At 38.9% G+C, this 21457-nt stretch overlaps 1 protein-coding gene across 1 annotated transcript in view; it reads right to left on the reverse strand.

Moving 5' to 3' along the window:
- oxct1a (3-oxoacid CoA transferase 1a) overlaps positions 1–21320 on the reverse strand; it is a 47774-nt gene extending 26454 nt beyond the window's left edge. The window contains exons 1-8 of the mRNA XM_051422556.1: positions 20995–21320; positions 19459–19567; positions 18856–18946; positions 12200–12335; positions 11829–11978; positions 11436–11542; positions 10547–10607; positions 50–157 (exon numbers count right to left, since the gene is read on the reverse strand). Of these exons, the coding sequence (XP_051278516.1) occupies positions 50–157; positions 10547–10607; positions 11436–11542; positions 11829–11978; positions 12200–12335; positions 18856–18946; positions 19459–19567; positions 20995–21099 (867 nt within the window). The 5' untranslated portion in view covers positions 21100–21320. The remainder of the gene's footprint in view (positions 1–49; positions 158–10546; positions 10608–11435; positions 11543–11828; positions 11979–12199; positions 12336–18855; positions 18947–19458; positions 19568–20994) is intronic.
- Between the last annotated feature and the right edge of the window lie 137 nt (positions 21321–21457).

Here is a 21457-nt window from a genome sequence, read left to right on the forward strand (position 1 = left end):
CCTGCAACCAATTGTTATATGAAAGGTGATCTGTGTGTGTGTTTTGTACCTCAATCCTTTTCTCATAGCTGGCTCCCTGGACAACTCTGTGGACGTAGATGCTGGGTATGTGGATGTCCTCTTCGGCGAAGGTCCCAACATCCACCACCTCCTCCACCTACACAGAGACACAGAGCGATGAGCTCCGCCTTCACCTGTAAAATGTCTCACGACCCTTGAGATTAAAGCTCAGATAAGGAAACCATGCCCTGATGGAACTGCGCTACCAGGAAATAACCTCTGCCTACCCAGCTTTGAAATTTAACAGATTAACTGATAAAGACCATATGATTTTTTTTGCCATTCTGCAGGCTAATAACATGAAATTACCTTGATTTTAAGGGTACTGTTTAAAGAATACATCAGACTTTTTAATTGGTTTGATATTAAATCATAAATTGAGCTATAAACAACAGTGAGGGTGGTGCACATTTGTTCTCTAAATGTGATCTCACAGGTTTAAAAAAAATCTGCTACTGTCATGTCTTTCACAGGGAGGAGAGGGTAAATATTAGTGGGAGAAGGTGTTGCATTTATTTTTTTTAGCAATTCCACCGAGTCCAGTGAATGCTATCTGTGTACCCATAGCCAGCTTGACTGACTGAAAATACAGGAGGATCATCTGACACACCGAGCCTAGGGAACGTAGCTTGATCCTGGAATCAAAGGCGATGGAGGGTAGGGGTGCATGGAGGAGATTGTTTTGGTTTTGGTGACTTTGGTTGAACCAAACACGAAAAGGTCAGAAGAAACTTTTTATTCTCCTAACGAGAAAATAATGTTGAGCTACCTTTACCTTAGCTTTATTTTTAGATATATTCCACAAGCTCTGCCTCAGGACTCTTTTACAAGGTTTGGATTTCCGCTCAGCAGGATTTTAGAGGAGCTGCTTGACCTGACATTGACTGACATTGTCTAAATATACTCAAGGTTAATACACTTTAATTACTCTAATTTAATATGGCAGCATAATAAGAAAGGTAAGGTACTCAAGATTCCTATCAAACAATACATTCTTGACTCTCATACAGAAGACGTGTCCAACAGCAGGAGAAGAGTGTACATAGAGGGTTATTTCTGTCTGACTTACATGACACAGATGGAAATGGCTATTGATTTAAGCAGTGTTGGGTCAACATGACTGGGAAAGAAATCCCAGGGTAAATGCACCTGCTCCCTCCTCCTTAGGTAACATAGGAACTGCTATAAACTGAGCCTACAACCACCACTTACACAGGTATTCAGGGCTCACCAATGTGTGGGCTCACATGCAATCTTGCTGCCCATTTTAGCCTGCTCTAGCTCATAAGTCATGCTCATATTTACAATAGGCCAACTTATTATACACAGCGCCCCCTCAGATATTATGTCAAGATAAGAACCAAACTAAGCTGGGTAGGCATCGACAGTAGACCGTTCTAAGAGAACAGATTTTCCTTTATCAAACAGAGGAGACTCCATGAAGGAGTAGGTGCAATGTCTTTCTGAAGATTTTTCAAGGGGGTGGGGGGGAGACTGCAACCAAGCACCAAAGTTATCATCACATCTCTGGGGACCAAAAGGGGACTCAACCATGATAACATAATTCTCGCCCTCCCTTCCACTTTTCTGTTCTTCACTCCTGTGTAGCTCAGGGTGTAACCTATTTATTCCATTTACATGAGGGCCAAGCAGCCATTCAGAGCAAATTGAATTGAATCTCTCCTTATCTCCACTTCCTCCCTCAGCACTCAGCGCTGACTGAGAGGAGTCAATGGCTAAGAGTGGATCCCATCTTAGTGTTGTCATGGATACGCATGCTTTGGTCTGTGGTGAGCGAGGGCCACTCAGGATCGTAAAGTGATTTTAGACTCTTTTTCTGGTTCTCTCTGCCGGGTTATGGTAAGTCTCTGATGCTCCACAGTGAAAATGAGGCCATGCAAGATGAGATTGGTAGCGCAAGAGAATTGATACAGCAGTCCCACACATCCACCCACATGTTTCTCCGGGGGCTCGATCTGTGTTGTGTGAGAATGATGATTTCCATAGACATCTTCATCAAGCAAGATTGAGCTCATCACATTATAAAACAGTAACAGTAATAAAATAAGTAAGGCTGGGGGGCAAGGGAATTACTACAAATATTTGGTGGCATGGATTTCAAGACTTGAGATGAATTAATTTAATTAACAGTATTAGTCCCTAATTTTTGTCTCTTAGATCAAAAAAAGGAGTCGAATAGTGTGCCCCTCGAATCCCCCCCCCAAAAAAAAGAGATCACCCCTCTCTTTCGCCATGTCCGTTTCGTTGCTCTCTTTCTCACACACACACACACACACACACACACACACACCACACACACACACACACACACACCATGTATTCAGCTCAATTTTCAATTAGCCTTCCAAAGCTAAGTCACAGCACAATAACAAGCTCATGCAATTTAAATGTTCTGCGTACATAAAAAAGCCTCTGTTCCTTTCATCTAGGTGATGTGTCCCGGCTACACCGGTGCACAGATGCAGCTCAGACAGGAGGTTCAACGGACGAGGACGGATAAAGCACTAAAATACAATAATAAAAAAAACACACAAGAATAACACATAGACACACACGCAAATGAGCAGGTGTGTGGAGCAAGCAAACAGGCACACGCACGGACACACACATTGATATTCCTGAATCTGTAGAATGATTTTCACATCAATGAGAGCTGAGCAAGGCATGAAGTGAGCTGGCAGGAGGATAGAGGGAATCAAAGTGCCCTCCGGGGACACAACAAGCGTTTTTTCGAGAGTTTGTGCTTTTTTAGGCGGTGAGCTTTGTCAAATCTTGTTAATCTCAAACTGATTAGATCACAATGCTACCAGACTCCTAGAATGAACTTCCACCAGTTGTGTTGCATACAGTGATTCCTCTCCGCTTATCAAATAATGCTGGAAATGTGCCATGCTTATCACTCACGTTTGTCCGACCAAAATAAAAACAAGCTGTGCCACATTTGCAGTTTGACCACATTTTAAAAGGACATATAAAGCAACTAAAGCAAATTATGATAGTTAAATGAAAAACATCAGCATGCTTTCAGACAGGCATTCAGATGCACAGACAACCTTTCCGTTCCAAACAGACTCAATGCTCCTTTTAATAAGAAGGTAATAATTTGAGCTGACTGCACTCATACTGACCATCTGGCCTACATTCCAATCACCGCATTAGCAAACATGATCTTGTGTTTGTCTCTTCAGATTATATGCACATTATAATTCTATCAGCTCAAAAAAAATATTGGTAAGATAACGGCTCCTAGAGGCTACTTTGTTCATTACGCTCTTGATTACAAATGCAATGGTCTGAGTGTTCATTTTACACTTTTAAAAGCTTCCCCAGTGATGGGTGTAAAACTGTGAAATTTGTCCTAAGGGTGATACCATTTGGTTTTTGGAGTCACCAAAAGCATAATGTTTCTTTAAATAATCATGCCCATAGTTAATTGAATGAAAATTAGGTCATGCATCATCAGTATCTTGTCACATGCCATCAAAAAATATACCCTTTCCACATACCCTTGTAAGCTTCTCCAATTTGTATGTACCGGTAAGTGGAAATTTAGCTTGATGGTGGCAAAAGGTACAATCTATCTCCTGGGGACTATCGATGTCGACATCCATGTGGCAAGTAGTTGTTTGGCTATTTCATTTTTTTATCCAAGTGTCTGGGGGACTGTCATCTCCAAATTTAGGCTTCGCCACTTGTGGGGCAAAAACTTTAGAGGGAGTTAAAACATTTACTGAACTTTATTTGACTGGCAAAATTGACTTTAATAAAACTGCATCATTCCTGAGTAGGAAATTGTCTATTTCATATTTCCATTTTCAGTCTTATATCAGATTAATAGAACACCGTGACACACTGAGATCTTGCAGACTGTAAAAGTTTCAGTAGCTAATACTTTAAATGCTACCTGAGCTTATAATCCATCAGGTATGCGTTTTGTTTTTGTGTGCGCGTATATGCGCGTACTGAGATGCGACAGTCAGGAGAGAGAGACGGCGTGGCTACAGGCGACAGAGCAAGAGGATGACAGCGACACCACACTCTCATTACCCTGTGTATTTTTAGCTTCTCCATCTCTCTCCCAGTGTGTGTGCGCGTGTGTGTCTGTGTATGTGGGCACTTGGCCATGCTCTGCCGCCACTTTCAGGGCTCAGCTCCGGCTCCATCCTCTAACCCAGAATACTGACAACACGAGCAATCTGTTTCCTCTCAGTGGAAGCTTGCCTCTACTATGACAGCCTTTATGGTATTCAGAAAATGGGTGACAGCCACTGCAAACCCTGACAACATTACACCAACTAAAAATAATTTTTTCAAATAGCACATACTGCACACGGACAACTCCACCCCAAGCTCAATGTTTACATTTCAAAGAACACATAAGCCTGCAATGTGCTTCAGATTCAGATGATAGGCAGTCGTCGGGGATCTTTGAACTTATAGTCAGAACGTATAACATGCAAATTTGTCATTTCCAACGTTCAGTTTGTGCATATGTTCAGCAAATCTGTCTTCCTCTTTTACTGGCTACCATCATCTATTTTTATTTATCTTCTGTGTCCCCTTTTCTGCGTTTCTGTTCAACCACTCCTATAGTGACCTACAATATAAAACCATAGCCATACAGGTTGTCACCATCATCAGTTAATGTCAGCATTGAATGTGAATTTAAGTCTCTTCCAAACTAGGCCAAGTCATTCTTATGTTCAGGAATATGTATTTTAATTGGAGAAATGCTTTAGCAACATTTTCTGGCAATGCAGATGGGCAAATTCTGCCAGCAATATCTCGAAAAAAGGTACAAGTTACACTAGTTATAAAATATTAAACAGCTATTCTGTTTGCCCTCTAAATGAAACTATATCTTCAATCCTTTAATTAATGAAGGAAATGTCTGAGTATTGACAAATGAGTGTAGAATACTACATATTCTTGTAACTCTGTTGCTGTTGCTGTTTTCTAAATAAGCTATTGTGTTACAGAAAATTTGAGATATTAGAAATATTTTATTTTCTAATCTTATTGCTTGGCTTACTAGATATGAGCTGATTCATTCTCTTGGTCATGTGTGCTTCTTTCTAAGCTACAATAAATTAATTTCATTGTCATCATTATCAAGGCTGCTAATTCATGAACTAAATGAATGTATGAGTACAGTATTAATACTACCAGTGCCATTGTGAAAAAGCATACACACAATATAAAATATGTCAAAGGCTTTTATGCCCATCTGCCCATTGATATTACAGCAAATTGCTGTGGTTGTAGCCCAAAAAGTCAAGAAGTTTTAATTGACAATAACAATTTAATTATTCTTTTAATAATCAAAACCATGTCATCTACTGGCACGTATAAACCCCTTTAAATTAAAGCTGCAGATCACTTTTGCAACACTGTGGTGATGATGCAAAGAAGGGCTAGACAGAAATTATATTCATTTCACATCTTTTGCACACAAAACATAATTCATTAACCTCTTTAGGCAGGAAATGATGTGGAACATTAGTGGATTTATAATAATTTGCCAAAAGTAGCTTGAGTAATAGAGTTAGTCAAGGGCGCAAGCCAAGATCAAGGCACGGAAACGGAAACAAGGCGTGGTAAGCGTTGTAAAATAGCATTAAGGTTGTGAAAAACAATCAAAATTCCAGAAGTGAGGAGACAAGGCTTTCTGAACCATAGAAAAGACTTAACAGTTCGTGAAAATGCCTGCAATTCCATGGCCAAACACTGCAGTGAAAGGAAACATAAAGGTTCCCAATCCATAACTGAAACTGCGACTGCCTGTTTTCTGGCTATTTTCGTTCCAACACAAATGTACAGTGGAAAGCTGAGGGTGAAACCCCTGAGGAATGGAGGTCACTTATAACCAATTAGGCCTCTAGCCTGGTTAAAAGAACAAAAACACACTCATTAAATACATTCATTCAATTAATGCATGCATGACTCGTTGGTTATACGTGCACACCAACACCCACACCAATACACTGCATTGCCACAGTAACAGAACACAGTTGAGTCATTTGCTGTGACTGATGGTCGAACAACAGCAGAACCCACTGCTTTGATTAAGCCTCTGGTGTATTGTATCCCACAATGCACTGGGCCCTTTCACTGTACCTGCGATAAGGGAATAACTGGACCAGCTGCATGCCATGGAACATTCAACAATTGAATAGCAGGGTTTGGTTGCCTAGCAACCGAGGCAGGAGCTGGTGATGATCTGGTAATTTTCAAAGTGCTTTTGTGTTATCTCGTCCTCTGACAACCTTCCTGCCGCTTGTAGTTTAAATTAAGCACAAAAAAGAACGGGGACAGGAACGACAATGATACACCAGTGGTCACTGACCTGAGTGACTGAAGGAGTAGTGAAGGCTATCGACAAAGTTAAATCTGTCAATAACACATGTGTACAAAAAGGATATTAATATTAATCAATTTATCTTGAACATGGAAAATCTGGAGTCTCTTGCGTGAAAGGGAGCTGACTGGCAGACTGCTGGCAGATGATTTGAATTTGCTTCCAGGAATTGCCATTAATGTCTTACAGAAGTTGAGTTACCAGGTTACATATTTACAAATCTGTTAGCACCTTCGGGCATTAAGGCATTACACACATATTCACTGAGCCTTAGATGAAGAGGTTGCTAAGAATTCAAATTAAATAGATACTCTGCTGACTGACAGTTAAGGATATGTAAATATTTAAATAAAATATGCTTATTATAAATATTGCGGCTCACATTAAGTGTTAGTGAAGAACTTGCCAATTCACAAAAAAAAAAAACTTGGAGAGGAGATTGCCATCTCATTCTGCAAGTGAAGGGTTCAAGCACAGGTAATTCAAACAATCATTAGAGAGGAGTGGGTTGGCCAAACAAAATTTTATTCAAGAGGCTAATGGGCACCAGCTTTTTCAATGTGTCAAGGGGAAACTCATTGGCATTTATGGAACTCACTTTGGCACACTTCGATCTAGTAATATTCTAGTCGTTCATAAAAACAATGACCACAATCACACTGATAAGGAGATTTGGGCTGAGACTTAATTTCACAAATGATTAAGTATTTTGAGGGCATTGAGGGAATTTAAACTACTCTAATCTGGATTAAATCTAATAAAATCAACCTAGTTCTTTTGGCCTGGTTATAATAGCTGTCACTGACTAAAACCAAGAAGTGCCACATCTTTATTCTATTTCCCCTAGTCCTGTCAGTTGCCCTCCATAATGTCTTGACATTTTTTTGCCCTTTGATAACAAATAATTGCTTAGCCCCTGAACAGCTTGAGCCTACCTGGCTGCGTATAGGCTACAGAGAAAGAAATCTGGTCCAGCAGAGAAGCAGCTTACTGTTGAACATGATCATCAGAGAGCTTGCCGCACACTGGCCTGAGCTGCCAAGCTGAGCTGCAAGTTAAATGAATTGCTTCAGAAACCCCTGACCTTGTGTGTTGGTTGCAAGCCTTAACCAGTGCACCAGGACAGCAGGGTCAATATTGACAGCATATTGTGAGATTTATAACTGAGCATGCACTTAATCCTAAAGATACATTTATTTTTAGAGAGATGGTAATTGCTTCAGTATCAGAGATAAAAGGTTCTTAATGGGTCTTGCAATACAAGTCTATCTATCTTTATTGCCACCAGTAAACAGGCTTGTCATAGATAATGTTCAGATGTTGCCTGCACTGCCATAAAAAAGGTACCATAAAAGGAATGGTGAATACAATCTGACAAATCACCTGATAGGATGAAAAAACCAAGTGTTCAGACAGCCATAATGGGATCCTAAGTACTAAGTACACACCCAGTGAATTTCATTCTAAATACTTATTTAAAATGCCATTTCATTTTAAATTAGATATTCATTTTATTTATCTTAAACTAGGAGACATGTTTATTATTTTATACTATGAATCTGAAGTAGATGAGTATCGAAGTTTTTGCTGTCACATTTTAAAAAAGCAATTAAAAGCAAAATAATAACCGCACAATGTAAGGAAGACAGTTCTGCCGTGTATTGAATTCCAATTCAACATTTGAAAATCCTATTTGATATTGTTTGTCAGTCTGCAGCACAATTTACAATGAATGCCCTGTCAGATTGAAGCATTTAGTTGATATGTGGATGACAAGTGTCTGAAAGGACTATATGTTATTAGAAGATGACAGGAAAAAAGAGAGAAATCTTCAAAGACTGGGTTGAAACGGACACAGTTGTTTGACACAGTCTAGTTTTAGTGCTGCCAGGGAACATAAAATTACATATAAAATGGATTCATTTAAGTTCAGATGCAAATGCAGAGCTTCCCTTTCCCAAAATAAGATGATTTGTGTCAGGCTGTGGAGTGTTTTAGGGTGAGGTTAATTGATTCAGATGTGGCATTAATTTTTTTCATAAATAGGCAATTTATAATGACATTTCTCTAGGCTATACATGTATGTCTAGTACTCCATTAAAAAAGGTTGTTTATACGTGTCCTTGTTTGAAAAATTAAGTCAAGCAATTATTTCTGTATCCATGAGAGTCTGCAGAGGCTGTTTGTGTTCATAACTTTTCTCAGACCTTGTTAAGTGAAGTGTGTCAGGTGCATCCTGGAAGCTTGTGATATTGTAGGATCTAAATCTCCCTTTCAACTTGTTATGATATTCCTTTCCTCTCTCTCTTTCCTATCATTGCAGCCACTCTGCACGGTATGCAAGCAGAAATGCAACAAAAACAATCTTAGAAATGCACCTGGGAATTGAAAAAAAAAACCCAAAACACTTCTGTTGCTCAGTCCAAATGAAGCCTGGGTCTCTAAACCTGTTAAACAATTGTTTCATCTTCTTCACTCACAAAAACACCCTAAGCAGAAGCTTTTGGGTGCACAAAGGTTGTAGCAGACCGTTCGATATTAAATCCAGCCAATTATGTTTGCCTCTCATGAAGTGGCTCTCTAAGCAGAGCTGCATTATCATTCATGTCAAAACCAGCTACATCACAACTGCAGCAGTCATCACACAGACACATTTCTTGGTGGCATCACTGCTGTCAGAGCGACTAGTCTCATTATCCCAGTAGAAGAAAATTGGGCAATTTCTATTACACGATAGCACTGATTCAGAATTGAATCGATATCCATCAATGGCATTGTGGTCATTGGATTGCATGATGCAAAACAGCTGAATTTAGCTGTTACTTTGGTTGTGAAGTGTGCAGAAGACTGTTGTCTTAAAATGCATTAAAACCAGTGCTATTTACCACTATAAACCAAAATTTAGTGATCAATCGAACATAAAGCCTCCACAGCAGCTCTATAGTGAGAAAATTTACTTTCCCCATTTGGTCCCAGACATTTCTAATCAACAGCAGACTAACTCTCAGGTCTAGCAACCGTGGAATAATTGAAAATGTGCTTTGTGGAACCCTGTTAGATTTATGACAGACCCTTCCCTACCGATTTATTTTCAGAAAGCGCCTCTGTTTTATGGTTTTCACACACGCAGCTTTTCTCCCTGCTGCTCTCTGAATCAAACGGTGTCTATATGGGAGGTGTGAAGCTGTTTGTGTGTTGGAGGGGTGGAGAGGGAGACGGAGACACACCAACACATACACACACACACACAGACAGTGGGAAGAGATCACACCTTCTAGACTGTCAAATGCCAGACAGGTGGATAACCAGACAGATAGAAAGAAGGTATGACACAGACAGTCCAGAGATAGCAGGACATTCTCATTCCATTTTTTGAGCAGAGGTTAAGATCCTAAAACTTCTCATCTTTGAATAATATCTGAGGTCTTGGAGTTATATTCAGAGGAATATCAACTTTAGTATTCACAATTCAAAATTTTTTAGCCCACGACCATAAACCAATATGCCTTACTGTCACAAGGGGCTGTCGCACATTTCTGACCTTGAGTACATTTCTGTTTTCTACCTTGTCCTTTGAGGGCGGTTAAATACTGTAACATCTATTTGAAATGATAACTGGGTTTTGTTGCTTTACAGGCTACAGGATATACAGGGGACTACTGCGTTTGTGTGGTTGGGTTCAAATGTCAAATTGCTGATTTCTTTACCCTATTTTCTGGATGGTCTACAGTTACATAATGATTAAAATGTTTTTATTCCAAATGTTTCGAAGATGTCAGCTGAAATTCACACTTGGACTCATTCAAGATCAGTTCCAGGAGGTGGCTTTAATTTATGATGTTTATATCATGGTATATTGAATATATTTGTTTCAAAGTTCAGGTGTTGAGTGTAGATTTTTACATTATGTAAAGTGAATCCCCATTTCAGCTGTGGGGACCAGAATGACAACATTCCTAGAAAAGTGAAGTCTACAAAATCCATGAAAACCATTAAAGGAAAGCTGAAGTCTAGACTCTGAGATGGTGACTCTACTAATGGATATGTGGAATATATCTACTGACATATCAGGTTTACATGCATCACTGTGTTGTTGGAAACGCATACCTCAACTATGGTGGTTTTGGCTGCCTTGCACATAGGTTGGTTGAAGTTTCTGGCTGTTTTCCTGACAGAAAAGTGCAAGAAAGATTTGATATTAAAACAAATAGGAGGTAGGGAAATATGTCTAAATAGAGATAAGGAAGAAACACTCAGAAACTCTCACTGTAATATCCAAATATCATACCTAGTATAAACAGTTAGAATACTGGAAGACACTGCTCTCTTGTGGGGAAAAACTTTACTACATCTACTCATTTCCATTATTTACATTCACCAAGTTGGTGCAAATTACCTCGCTTAGATGGAGGATCTTTAATTAATTTACACTGTGTTATAGCTAATGTGGATATCCATGTACAGGTGTAAAAAGCAATTCATTATTTTAGATTTTTCCACAGCTTTCATATATATGCTGTTGAGCTATAACTAAATAAGCATTGAGTGAGGATCCAATCATCTCTAGAAATAAGTGTACTGTTTGAATAATTAATGATATAGAAGCTGATGTATATACTATATGTTCACAAACAAAATAAAACCATGTAGCCAATACAGACAGAAAATGTACTGATTATAATCAGTCCAAACATCAGTATATCTCTCTCAAAGATCTTATAGAAATTAAGGTCAAGGTCAAACTAAGTGAACACCTATTGCTAAGAACCAACCACTTTCATTAAACTACAGTTTCACTCTTACCCCATGACACCAGCAACATGTGCTACTGGTTGTTGTGCAAACACAACAGAGGTGATTAAGATTAAGTCTAATATGCTTTAAGGCAGGGAGAGGCTGAATCCTTGACAAGAAAAATACTGGCATTGCTATAATGCAACAGGTAAGTGCTAATGATGTGTGATCTGTAGATATTTCTGTTTAGTGCACCAGCTACCTGAAAACAATGTTTCCAGCCCTGTCAGCTTTCCATGCCTTGATCAGCGCAAAGTCTCCAGTGATGGCCTTTTCCATGATGTAGTGCCTGCCATTGAACTCCTTTACCTGCACACAATGACAAGGTAGGTTGGCAGGTTAAGAATGAACATGTCGACCTGTTTTACAGCATTTTCAGACTTGGCCCAGATAGAGAGTCCACATTACATACATGAACACATTGCAGTTGACAATCCCTCTTAAGTGTGTGTTATAATGTAAATCCTATACTGACTGATTAATGTAGCATAGGTATGGATAAATATCTACAGTTGTTCCAAGGAAAATAAAGTTTGCACTGACTTCATGGTGGGCTTGATGGGACAACCACAACAGGGATGACAGCACCCTTTACCTCTCTCTTCTCACTAGCGATTGCAATGCTGCCATCTTTGTTGTACTTAATAGGAGAGCCTCCCTCTTGGATCAGTGTGCCATAGCCGGTGGCTGTGAAGAAGCCTGGAATGCCAGCACCCCCAGCCCTGATCCTCTCTGCAAGAGTACCCTGTGGGGAAGAAGGTAACGGATTAAAAGATCAGTACAACAAATAAATGTCAACTGCATTCCTTTGTTACTGTCAAGTATATAATACATACAGTCTGATCATTTGGAGGTTGGAATTTAACATGTCAGCACTTATTGAGCATGTGTTTTCATATGAGGGTATAATTTTCTTATTTTTGTGAACATTCATGTATAAACCCTTCCATATGTTTTCTGACCAACCTGTGGTGTGAGTTCCACTTCCAACTCCCCGGCCAGATACTGTCGCTCAAACTCTGCATTCTCCCCGACATATGAAGAGATCATCCTCTTGATCTGCTTAGACTGGAGCAGCAGGCCCAGGCCAAAGTTATCCACTCTGAAGAACACACACACACACACACACACACACACACACACACACACACACACACACACACACACACACACACACACACACACACACACACACACACACACACACACACACACACACACACACGGTCTTGGAGTGTGTAGCCATTTATTTTGTGTGTAAACACAATTAGGATTATGATTTTAGGCAGTTTTATTTTCATTTTATTGATACTAATATTGATACTGCAGAACTCCTACAATGCACAAACTTTTGCACATGCCACAATGTTTTTATTTTTGTACAATTTATGAAATAAAACGAGACAATGCATGAATGCCTGCTACAAATATTGTGTTTTATGTCCCATACCCAGAGGCTGTGTTAAAATCTGTCAAGGGGTTCACATAGAACTGTATGTGTTTATGAGTGCATAAGCATGCAAAGCATTCAGATCTGACAACACCCTCCCTGAATGCGGGGATGAAAATACAGCTATATTTTATGTTTAGAAAAGGACAAAAATGTGTGTTTACTAACCTATCTGGAAAATAAATTTGCTTGGTTTGAATCCCATTAAAGTTGGTCACAACTTAATGACCATGGGAACATGTGGGTTCCACAGTAAGACGGTTTGAGAACCACTGGACTATGAAGGCAGTGGTTCCCAGTGGCAGTAATGACTTAACTGAACAAATACCAAAACAGAAGAGTGTGTCTTTATTTTAATTTTCATAATTTAGGTAGAAAACCATGCTTGACAAATAAAACTTAAATAAAATGGAGGGGGAAAGACATTACACTAAGCGTTTGCTTATACATAGATTTCTTCCCCAGATTAATGATATTTCAACATTTTATTCTATATTTTGTAGGTTCTATTCTTTTTTCATCGTCTCCATGCAACTTGACAGAGTTTGAGCAGTTTTGCAAAGAAGAATGGTGAACAACTGTAGTGTTCAACTGGGAACAGCTGATATATAGACTCAAGACTGCCTCTACTACAAATTGTCTTAAAAGTGTGCCAATACTTATGCACTCAATTATTTTGTGTTTCATATTCATCTGTAGAGATGTGTAGTCACTTTGACATTAAAGTACTTTTTCTTTTGATCTGTACAATGTGAGTCAATGCAGTTCCCTCCACTGCTTACGTCTCAGAGTCGTTTGTCCCTGTGAATGTCCTAACTTTCTACAATTTATAACATAGGTCACATTACCATAAATCCCTAGAGGAGTTATTAAAGATTGTAACTAGGTCAAACCAAGTGATACAGCTCCTTTTTGTGATCATAAAGACAGGCAAAGCACAGTCCGCCTGCAGCCTATCCACACCCATAAGGAAAGCTCAAGAGACCAAACACAGCTGCAGGGCCCAGAGTCGCCACTGAGACTGTCATTTCGTGAGCATCTCTTTGTTCATCTGGGAATACTGCTATGGTCATTACAGGAGTGACAAACTGTGGACTGCAATTTAATGAAGCTGTGATGCTCATCTTGGGCTCAAGTCTGGGTTACGCCTTGGCCACATGGTACTATAGGATGTCCTACATTTAGACCATCACATCTGGACAAACCATCACTGACAGCAAGCAAAACCCATTCTTAAACAAAGTACTGTAGACACTCCTTTCTATCTTTCTGTGACCAAATAAAGTTACTGTGTTACTAGGGTTGCTGAAATAGTCATAAAATAAAATGGGCCAGTAGTTATAAGAGGACTGACCTTGTGTCAGTCGTTGACCTATGAAGTCATAAGTCTTCATAAAACTTTATAAAACATATAAAACTGTTTCAAACCGGGTATTGTCTTGTGATGAAAGCAACATCAAACATCATATCTTACATGTCGCACCCTGTCTGATTACAAGCAATAATTCTCTGAGAATGGGCACCCGGTCAGCTCAGTGGGTAGAGCTGGCGACCCGTGTACCGAGGCTGAGTCCTTGCTGCAGCGGCCCAGGGTTCGAATCCGATCTGCGGCCCTTTGCTGCTTGTCATCCCCTCTCTCTGTACCCCCTTTCCTGTCCATCTTCAGCTCTCACTATCATAAAGGCAATGAAAGCCCAAAAAAAATTCCTAAAAAAATAATCCTCTGAGAAGACGTGTATCAGAGCCAAGTGAAAAGCTGAGCTTTACAAAGAGAGGATTGTCCTTCTTTTCTGTATGCCAAGAAGCTGAGAAACAGGAACTTTGTCTTTAATTGTAACCTCAGGTCACTGACAAGATATCTAGGCCATGTGCGCTCAGAATACCAAAAACAGATGACTGTGACAAGCACCTTGTCACACACACTGTTAGACTTATAACACAGCATGGCTATTCTATGCAAAAGGATTCAGCAATAACTAATGCTAACAGTTTGTGTCTAAAACTGGTGTGTGTGTGTGTGTGTGTGTGTGTGTGTGTGTGTGTGTGTGTGTGTGTGTGTGTGTGTGTGTGTGTGTGTGTGTGTGTGTGTGTGTATTTGTGGACCAAAACCTTGTCATGGATGGACTCCCTGGATTATCAAGGGCATTTCAATTCGGAATCAAAACGCAAGCTCTGTAAATACTAAAAATACTAACTACTAACACAGAGCAGTTTCCAGCATTGAACACAATTTCTTGAACACAAATACCTTTAATATTGAATCTATTCTGTTTGTGTAACATTCCTGCAGCAGCTGATTAAAGAATAAGCTGCAGGGTACGCAGTTCTGCAACAGCGCGATACAATCTTGTGTACAGATGAATCCCACCCATCTCATATTACAGTGTATAAAGAGTCCACTGTGTCAGTGTTCTCCAAAGTCAAATCCACTCAATAGTAGCGAAACACCACAGCCAGGAGTTTCACATAATGCTACAAAATTCATAAAGCAGAACTTCATCACAACATTACCCAAGGGTATGTCCAAATGAAAGCATTTTTTCTAAACCTCTAAACTAAGGCTTGTGTAAATGACACTGCAAGCAGGCAGCAATTCCAAAACCAAAACAACACCCTCAATGCTACCAGAAATAGGTCAGCAATATCTATTGTACAAACAAGATATACAATGGAATCACTTTTCTTTTATTCATACCAGCATTCAATCTTCCAAGTGTGCCAAAATATCACATTCCACTGATAGATCATTAAGGAAAATACTTGCTGAGAAATATTGTATTTATTACAAAGTCCTCAAGATAGTAAAGAATGCCCTCTCCATTATCATGTCTGCATTATTCTTTATTTCTGAGATTATACAAGTACTTTACATTACTTGTTTGGCAAGTTTCATTGAGGAGGATTAACAATCCATTCAGGCATTCAGGAGGAAGCTAGCAGAGGAAGGGGAGTCTTCTATCTAAAATTAAACATTACATAACTTCTTTCCCCTTCCAATCCTCTTCCCCAGAGCCAGGGAATATAAACACGATTCAGCTGTGACCAAGGAAACAGTAGACATACGGTATACAGGCCTTGTTAATCAATAATAATTAATGACAGATACCATTGAAAAAAGCCAAATTACGTCTAGGCCCTGTTATTTCATTTCTACTCACATCTTACCGCGCTGTAATGAAGCGTGTTGGCACAGATTATAAATGGCATAATCACACACCACTTTTTAATAACTTCTCACTACTTACTTTGTTATAAAGAGTTCGGTCTAGACCTGCTCTATTTGAAAAGTGTCCTGAGATAACTTCTGTTATGAATTGGCGCTATACAAATAAAATTGAATTGAATTGAAAAATTACTGGTAATGTGCCCTTTTCATTTCCACATTGGAAGAATAGGGGAGTGAATGTGGGGAACAGCTCTCCCTACACATTCTCTACGTAAGTTACTTGCTTCAGTAGGACCTACATGGGGGAAAGTTTCTACACTTTACAAATTAATTTCTGGACCCTATAAATCCTTACCAGTAGAGGGTATCTGGAATAGAGATTTAAATGAAGTAAATGAGAGAGAGATTTGCTGGGACATAGTGTGGAAAAATCTATTATATTATATATATACTATATATATTATAGGGTTCTAATATTGTTGTTTTCCTATGGATGTACAAGAGACTTTGTTTCTGTTTACACTGCTGAGTAGGGGGAAAAGAAAAAAACAAACTGTGTATATATAGTGTACATTTTTCAATAAAAAAATGTATCACAAAAAAAAGAAAATCAATGACAGTCATGTGTAATGCATTCCTGCTAACACCAATGTAACTCCAGAATGTAACTCTCCTCCACTTACAGGCAGATGCATGTGTGTCACTATAAGCCCCAGTCAAACCAGTATTCACATATATACATCTATATACTATAGTTCCCACTAAATAAATATGCAGACTACATGTAGACTGTAATATGAATAAGAAGTTCCACTATGTTGGAACTTGTTCAGAAACCACACAAAAAGAGACATTATGGCCACTGTTTGCAAGTGGTTGTAATTTTCCCCTGACAACTAATGTCTGCTGAGGGAAAATATTTAGGGTAGCAATGATTGTTCATGGGATAACCTGACTCAGGCAAACATTCTGAGTACATGTTCCAAGAATCAATATTCACCAAAATTCAAAGTCCACAAGAAAAGTATGTCAAGCCAGCAGCACATAGGACAGTGTTTTTTAGGCTTTACAACTACTGGCCCCCGAGAAATGTTCTGTGCAGATACTTTGAAGCCATTTTGATCTTCCGAACTCTGGTACTATATAAGGCAATAAGAATTGGTGTGCCACAATTTATGTGATTCTAAACCTCATATTTTTCAGTATTATAAGTGTAGGCAAGTCTTTTCTGAAGCTGAGGCTACACTTCACTATAGGTACTGTATACTACAATGAGTTGAGTTCCTCAAATTGGCTCAAAATAGCCACCATTACGTCTGACAATAGCCTTTTAGCTATAAAAATCTATGCAAAGAAGTTTATAGGTAAGTAGAAATGCAATGAAAGTGCAATATACTTAATAAGAATATCAGACCATATTGTAATTGATTTCAGAGTGAATTAACATATTTGTTTTACAGCTTCAAATGTTTTCAGATGTGACATTCACAATGGCCTTTCTAATACATGTATCGTGTGCAGAGTGCAGTTTCTTAAAAAGGCTGAAGATTTAGCTTTATGCCAAAAAACATAATAAAGATAATTCAAACAGTTTGAATTTTGAGTTCTGTGCCTGCAAATTAAATTTAGGTTGAAATTTAATATTTTTACAAAACATGCTTTCAATAAAAATGAAGAAATAATTTAGCTACAAAGAAAGAAAGAAAGAAAGAAATGTATTTTTGCAGGATCTTTTAAATATTTAAGTAGACAAGATCAGGTTTTGGTCATTGTCTTGAGTTTCAGTGTTGCTATGTAAACAATTGACATACTAATGCTTACTGTGTGGCAGCACACTGGGATTCAATTACGGAAAAAGACATCAATGACAATTGACAAGACAAAGGCTGTTTCTGACTGAAATAGAGATCGTCAACATTATGCTGAACAAAGTCCAAGAAAACCGCAGTGAAAAGCTCAGTTGCTACTGTATTGGTAAATGTTGTTGTCTTACGTATCGTTTATCAGAACTTAAAAATATTTATTTTGTTTTTCTTTCACAACCATAGTTGTAAATATACTTTGTCTTAGTCTTACTGAAAATAATTTAACTTTCTGGACTTTAACCTTAAATGAAGGCTGCCTCCCACTTTATTTTTACAATTTGTATTGAGCTGTGAATCCAGCAGAATAAATGCCTAGAACTAGAGATTTAAGATACTCCATAACAATGTATGCAATAAAAAGATAAGATACATAATAAAAGGATTGAGGTCAGCAGCTGATTGACATGTGCCAGAGGAGAAGCTTCTGAAAGTATTTAAAAGTCTGTCCCACTGAGAGCAAAGACATCACACACAATATCACCTGACCACTGAAGGAGTGGCCGTCTCTGAAATGCAACTTGGATAACTTATCAGAAGCAAACGTCTGGGCAACTCTCCAGGTCAACACCGCTTGTTTGAAGAAACAACGACAAGTTCACCAACACCTCTCCGGTATGACTTTAAAGCGTTCATTAGCTGGAGAGTTACAAAGGACAGAGTGAAAGGGGCCATGGGTGAGTCTCACTTACTGACTCCAGTTTTTAGTACTATCATTTATTAGAGGCGGTAAGTGGGACATGTGGGGAAGGATTAAGACTGTACTAACAACAAGTCCATCTTGTTTCACTGCAGTTGCAATGGGGACTTTACTTATAGAGAGTCACCAAAACGTAACTACCAACTCCTATACTCAAAGAGTGGAGAGCAACCAGAGTCAGATTGAACGTCATTTTCACACACCTTCTACTGAAATAGAAATGACACATGACACTGCAGATATTTTAAGAGTCACATGTGAATCCAAACATGACCGGAAGACGATAAACAAACTCATCTCTACTGTATCAACACACGTACTCTTGAAAAACAGGTTGGGATTTTGGAGTGGTGGTGATGGTGTAAACTTAATATCAAAATCAAACACCACCATGGAATGCACTCCATTCTTCAAGCATATGTTTACATGCAGGCACATACTCACCCTGCATTGTTGCTGACTGCTGTGAGACCCTTAACACCGGACTTCAGTAAACTGTTGATGAGATTCTCTGGGATACCACATAATCCAAAGCCTGTGTTAGAACACCAAAAAAGAAATTAATGTATAATAAACAAAAGAAATTGAAGCAACCAAGGAATCATTGCAAAAAATGTGAAACAGTTAAAATATGGTAATTTAAGGTGAAACTTTCACCTTGTGAATTAGGGACATGGCAAACTTGGTAAACCTTGGCTCAAGCGCCTGGTAACTCTAGCCCATTGTGTTGAACATCTTAGTCAACATTTCTAATATTACACTGAGATTTCAGTTTAACTGTTTTGCCCCGCATATAGAAGTGTGACACGGTGGAAAATGTTTAACAATGTCACTCTGAACTTGACTATAAATAAGAGCCGTGGAATTTCTGTGCGCTCTGTGTGTGGATGCTAGTCAACCCTCATGTTAGACAGAGTTCATGATCACTTTGCTGTAAAGTGGTTACTGCACACACATTGTTGAACATCCTTTGGTACTTTTCGCCAGTTAACAGCAGCACTGTCACTAATGTAACCATCCTACAACATTGGAGTCTGTATTTCTTACCTCCCACCAGAACGGTAGCTCCATTTGGTATATCTTTGACTGCCTCTGCAGGATCTGAGTAGAACCGTGAACGTCTCTGGCTGGAGGTAGAAAAGTAACAGCCACAGGACTGTAGAAAGCAGAACAAGAGCCACATAAAGTATGTTTTCTTTAACTGTTTTTTTTTTTTTTTTTTAAATAGAGCTCCATCGGCAATAGAAACTCATTTTCAGTCATTCTGGATAATATGTTGCTAGTTTAAAAAATGACCAGATGTCTTAGGGCAGCTAATATGTTTGTACAGTTTCAATGGCTGATCCAGTTTATTCAGTTGAGGAAGGGCAAGATAAGCAAAACGGCTGGACAAATCCTACAACAAAAGGCCACAGCCAAGAGTCCCAACCCAACACAGTTAGCAGAAGACTCAGATTTAAAATCCTCTGTGTCAACACTGATCAACTAAAATTATACCTGTGGTGCTCAGACAAAGTTTTTAAAATGATTTTAAATGGTTGGTTTTGGCACCATTAATTTCAGCTGCAGGGACTGGAACCATGAGGAACTTCCCAATACCCATTGGTGCTGATTCTACACATTTGTGATTTCTGACTCCACACCGCTTTGCACTGTGATGTTCCGATCCTGCTCCTCATTCATCATTTTTCTTTAACTATAAATAAGGTGATTATACACACTATTATGCAATACTGCTTACTTAAGAAAATCTAACATTTGCCTCTGCAGTTTAATATATGTTGTGTATGAATTACAAGAAGAAAGGTCAATTTTGAGAATATAACGATGTTAACTGAGTATTTCCTTTTCTTCCTCCATGCATAACACACCGTATCCATCTTCACTGATCAGACTTTAACGAGACTTCTTCTTACTATCGAAATTCTAGGAGAATGTTTCTAAAATAAATTTAGTTACACATTACATTGATGTAATATTAGACATGACTACCATGTCAGAATACGGGCACTGACGAAAAGGAAAGATGATGAAAACACTGTAATGTGTTTGCATGTAAAGCTATGCTGGTAGGGGTGGATTATGAAAGCACTTGTGATCACTTCACAGACAACACACACACACACACACACACACACACACACACACAGGTTCACACTTGTTAACTGCTGCATGTTAAGCTGAGGGTTTGACTAATGGGCACTGTGTGTTTCAAGTCACTGATGCATGCAATGACATATGAGCATAAATGATCAAATTCACGTTGTGTTTAAGTGAAAGTTATCAATAGTTATAGTAGTTATTACACGTAATATGGCTGCGAAATGTGTTGACGGAAATATTGAGAATCCCCGCCAGCAGCTTGAGGTCAGTGATATAATTGAAAAGTAAACAAAAACAATATGTGAGGATTCAAAAATGACATAAATTCACTCGACTCCGAAATGTTGAACAACAAAGGGAATAAAGTCTCCACAATATTATGACCTTCTTCTATAATCTTGCCCAGATATCTGCAACCATCTCATTTCAACCGAGTTATTTCTACAATGAATTGCCGTCTGTCACCATTAAAATACCGACCTTGCTCAATTGGAGACACGCCAAGTTTAATTTGGCTCTGCTGCGACCTGAGAGGTTTTTGAAGAATACATTCTCCGCTCTGCACAACGCTTTGAGGGCCGCCATGTTTTGAAGCTGCACACTGTGTATGAGCCGAGGAGCAGAGTGAGAGCTCCAGCCGGTGGAGGCTGAAAGGACGCAAAATGTGCCTACCAGCGCTGCTAGCTCACACACCGAAAAGTCAGCGCCACGATGACATTGGCTGGTGTCTTAATGGGCCGGGCTAGCACAAGTGGATTCAGAGAGGCTCGACAAGCTAATTTAAATTTAACCCTTTCACTTCCACCACGCTGCCATAAAATTACCCCACGTACGTCAGGATGCGTTAACGTTACAATTATAAAGAAAATAATTTAAAAAAATAAATAATAAGGTGTTCGTATGAACGTTCACGCAATGACTATTTAACAGCACACTTTGTTTG

Source organism: Dicentrarchus labrax, unplaced genomic scaffold (assembly GCF_905237075.1).
Source record: "Dicentrarchus labrax unplaced genomic scaffold, dlabrax2021, whole genome shotgun sequence".
Classification (NCBI taxonomy): Eukaryota; Metazoa; Chordata; class Actinopteri; family Moronidae; genus Dicentrarchus; species Dicentrarchus labrax.